The sequence below is a fragment of the Merops nubicus genome, unplaced genomic scaffold (assembly GCF_000691845.1).
Source record: "Merops nubicus isolate BGI_N331 unplaced genomic scaffold, ASM69184v1 scaffold6584, whole genome shotgun sequence".
NCBI classification, from domain to species: Eukaryota; Metazoa; Chordata; class Aves; order Coraciiformes; family Meropidae; genus Merops; species Merops nubicus.
This window is the reverse complement of record NW_008602173.1, coordinates 84,728-87,804: the sequence shown is the minus strand read 5'-3', so window position 1 is coordinate 87,804 and position 3,077 is coordinate 84,728. Positions and strand designations below refer to the sequence as shown.

Sequence of the window (3,077 nt, the reverse complement as noted above, 5' to 3'; positions counted from 1 at the left end):
GTCAAATATGTTTCACTTGTTTTGCACCAGGTTTTCAGTTTCTAGGGTACACTGAGGTTGCATGTTCAAACTTCAACTGGCAGGTCTGAAACTTGGGATTGTGGTGCACAGTGACTTGGCATAGCGTAGCTGATCTACAACAACTGACCTTGTCAGAGCACTGGCTCATGGTAACACAGTGGGAGCTGCCACGAGGTATATCATTGTAGATGTATCTGTGGCACCCTTTACCTTCATATCTAAGCACATATTTTATCCACAGAATATTCCCATAAGTGTGATGGGTGTTTATAAAGCTCACAGATAAGTCTTAGTTCTTCTTTGCCAAACAGATAAAAAATGTGCAAACAGTATTTTTGTCATGTCTGTCAAAAGATATCTAAAACCAGAATTTCCTAACCCTGCCTCCTTGAAGAAAACTATGGTATAAAAAATAATGTTGTATAATACATAATCTAAGATAACACAGGATTTCATTAAAATTTTGCTATTCAAAAGAGCCTAAATTTTTATAAGCTAGAAAGCTTAGATAGGGGTCCAAAATAAGCTTTCATCTGCCCTACTGTCTCACCTTTCTGACAAGTAGAATCACAGGATCATTAAGCTGGCTCTAAGATCACCAAGTCAAACCATTAACGCAGCACGCCCAAGTCCACCAATAAACCATGTCACTAAGCACCACATCTATCTCTTTTACACACCTCCTGGAATGGTGAACTCCACAACTCCCCTGGACAGCCTGTTCCAGTATTAGACAACCCTTTCTGAGAAGAAATTTTTCCTAATATCCAACCTAAACCTCCCCTGGCACAAATTGAGGCCATTTCTTCTTATCCTATGAATTGTTAGCTCGGAGAAGAGACCAATGCCCACTTTGCCACAACCTCCTTTCAAGCAGTTGTAGACAGTTATCTACCTACATAATATATATCAGTGATGTATTCACTCCATTGCATTAAAAAAAAAGCTTTATGAACATGTCTTTCTTGATTTTCTTATAAATGTGTATTAATGACATACCTGAATAGGTGCTAAACATGCCATCACCAGCTCTGCAGAAGTATGTGCTGAGATGGACCACATTCCTCTCCCGGAGGAATGAGGCCAGGCTGGAAAAGCCTTTTTACTACTCAGACCAGAATGATTCTGTAACAAATAAGGAGGAATTTGCCTTACCTGTCTATGCTGCTGAGAGACTGGATACTGCAAACCTGAGATTTGCTGGCTTTGCTGCATTTTCTGAAGCATCATTTTTTGCTGCATCGCTAGGGGTACATTAGTTGGCCTTTGAAGAGACTGGTTTGGAAGAGGCTGAGCAGGTTGCGGCTGTTGTTGCTGCTGTTGCTGTGGCTGTTGCACGGGGGCTGAACCCTGTGCCTGCTGCGTGTAGTGCAGAAGGGCAGGCTTGTTTTGGGAACCCAAAACTGAAGGCATCTGCTGGTTTGTTTGCTCTGAGTTAAAGTGAAACAAAGGCTTCGTGTTGCCATGATGCTGCTCTAGTGGTGCCTGAGCAGTGTTGATAAAGTTTCTGTTGAGGTCCTGAGGCTTCTGTTGCATGATAATGTCCATGGGATTGCTCTGGGGAGCGGTTGGTTTATAAACATAGTTGCTCATCCCTTTTGACTGATTTCCATTCACTGGTACCCCAAGCATTGCTGAGCTTTGTGGGCTGAACTGCTGCTGGCGAAAAGAAGGACTGGGGATTTTCTCTTGCACGAAGGGTCCAGGGGAAGGTCCTGATGGAGACAGAGTGGACCAGTTGGCTGTCTGGTTCTGCTGCTGCTGCTGTTGCTGCTGAATCAAGGCATGCTGCTGCCGGTTGGCTGCTATCTGTTTGAGCTGCTGGGCATGAGACACCTCCTGCCAGTTAGGCAATGGCCGGCTGGATGCAGAAGAAACCTGCGATACCTGCGTTTGACTCTGAGGCACCGAAGGGATGGGTGAAGAGGTGGACATGGCAGTGGTGGCCATAGTGAAGGCTGGACCTGTAGAAGAAGGCCTCATTTGCGGGGAGCCCACAGGAGCCTGATTTATGGCCGGTGCATATTCACTCTTTATAACCATTTTATCCATTTGCAGCGATCTCACAGGACCCCTCTGGCTCTGCTGCCCAAGGTCAATATTGAATGGCTCATCTTGTTTTATCGTGGCATTTATCATATTCTCTAGCTCAAGATCACTCATTGGTGGCACCGATATGTTAGTCAGTTCATTAAATAGTTCCTGAAGCTCCAGATCCATCATTTGTTCCCATGAGTCTTCCCCATACCTGTTAGGGAACACATTCTCATGGGATGTCTGGCCATCTAAGTGTTTGCTGCAGGACATTGTTTCTCCTGGTTCTTTCTTCACCTCTTTCAAAGTCATATTAAACATGCCATTCCCACTAGTATGCGTATTGTTTGCTAAGTTGCTGGCCTTTCTTTGTGATCCTTGCCCCACAGACATAGTTCCTGACATTGACTGGCTTTGGCAATTGTTAACATGTTGTCCACCTTGTCCCACTGAGATATTATCACCTACTCTTATCCTCTTAATGTCAAGGAAGGAGCTCTCTGAAACGCCGTTGGGCCTTTTGTTGTTGACAGGCGACAGATTCACCACCAGCTTTCTCTTCAAGGAGCCTTGGAGCTGAATGAAGCAAAGAGAAAAAAAAAATACAATCATTAGATAATACCAAAGAAACAATCTGTAGTCTATTTGCTAGAAGAATCTTGAAAGGCAATGTTCAAGTAAGCATTGCTTAGTACAGAAAGCTACTCCGGGCTTTCCCAGTAAATGAAATTATGCAGAACTGTAGGAAAATAGTTGTGAGACATGCCCCTGCCACCACCACCCCTGTCCTTGTAGCCACAAGCATCTTTTGAGCACTGCTGCGGCCTGTTGATCACAGACCCTCGTCCTCCCATGGGTGTGAGTGGAGGGAGGTGGCCGGAGCTGTAGCTGGCAGAGCCTAGGGCACATCTGCCCCAGATTTGCTCCCATCTCACTGTGCCAGACTGATCTAAATTATCTTTAGATAGCAGAGACTAACACAGTCATGAAATCTTCCCTTATGCCTACCCAGTGCTGGAGGA

General features: G+C 44.9%; 1 protein-coding gene across 1 annotated transcript; it reads right to left on the bottom strand.

The window, feature by feature from the left end:
- Positions 1 to 1,176: 1,176 nt before the first annotated feature.
- LOC103770968 (mastermind-like protein 2) lies at positions 1,177 to 2,631 on the bottom strand (the record flags this gene model as incomplete). The annotated part of the gene is made up of 1 exon (XM_008938248.1): positions 1,177 to 2,631. A coding segment is annotated over one exon (1,455 nt), but the record flags the coding sequence as incomplete, so codon positions are not given.
- Between the last annotated feature and the right edge of the window lie 446 nt (positions 2,632 to 3,077).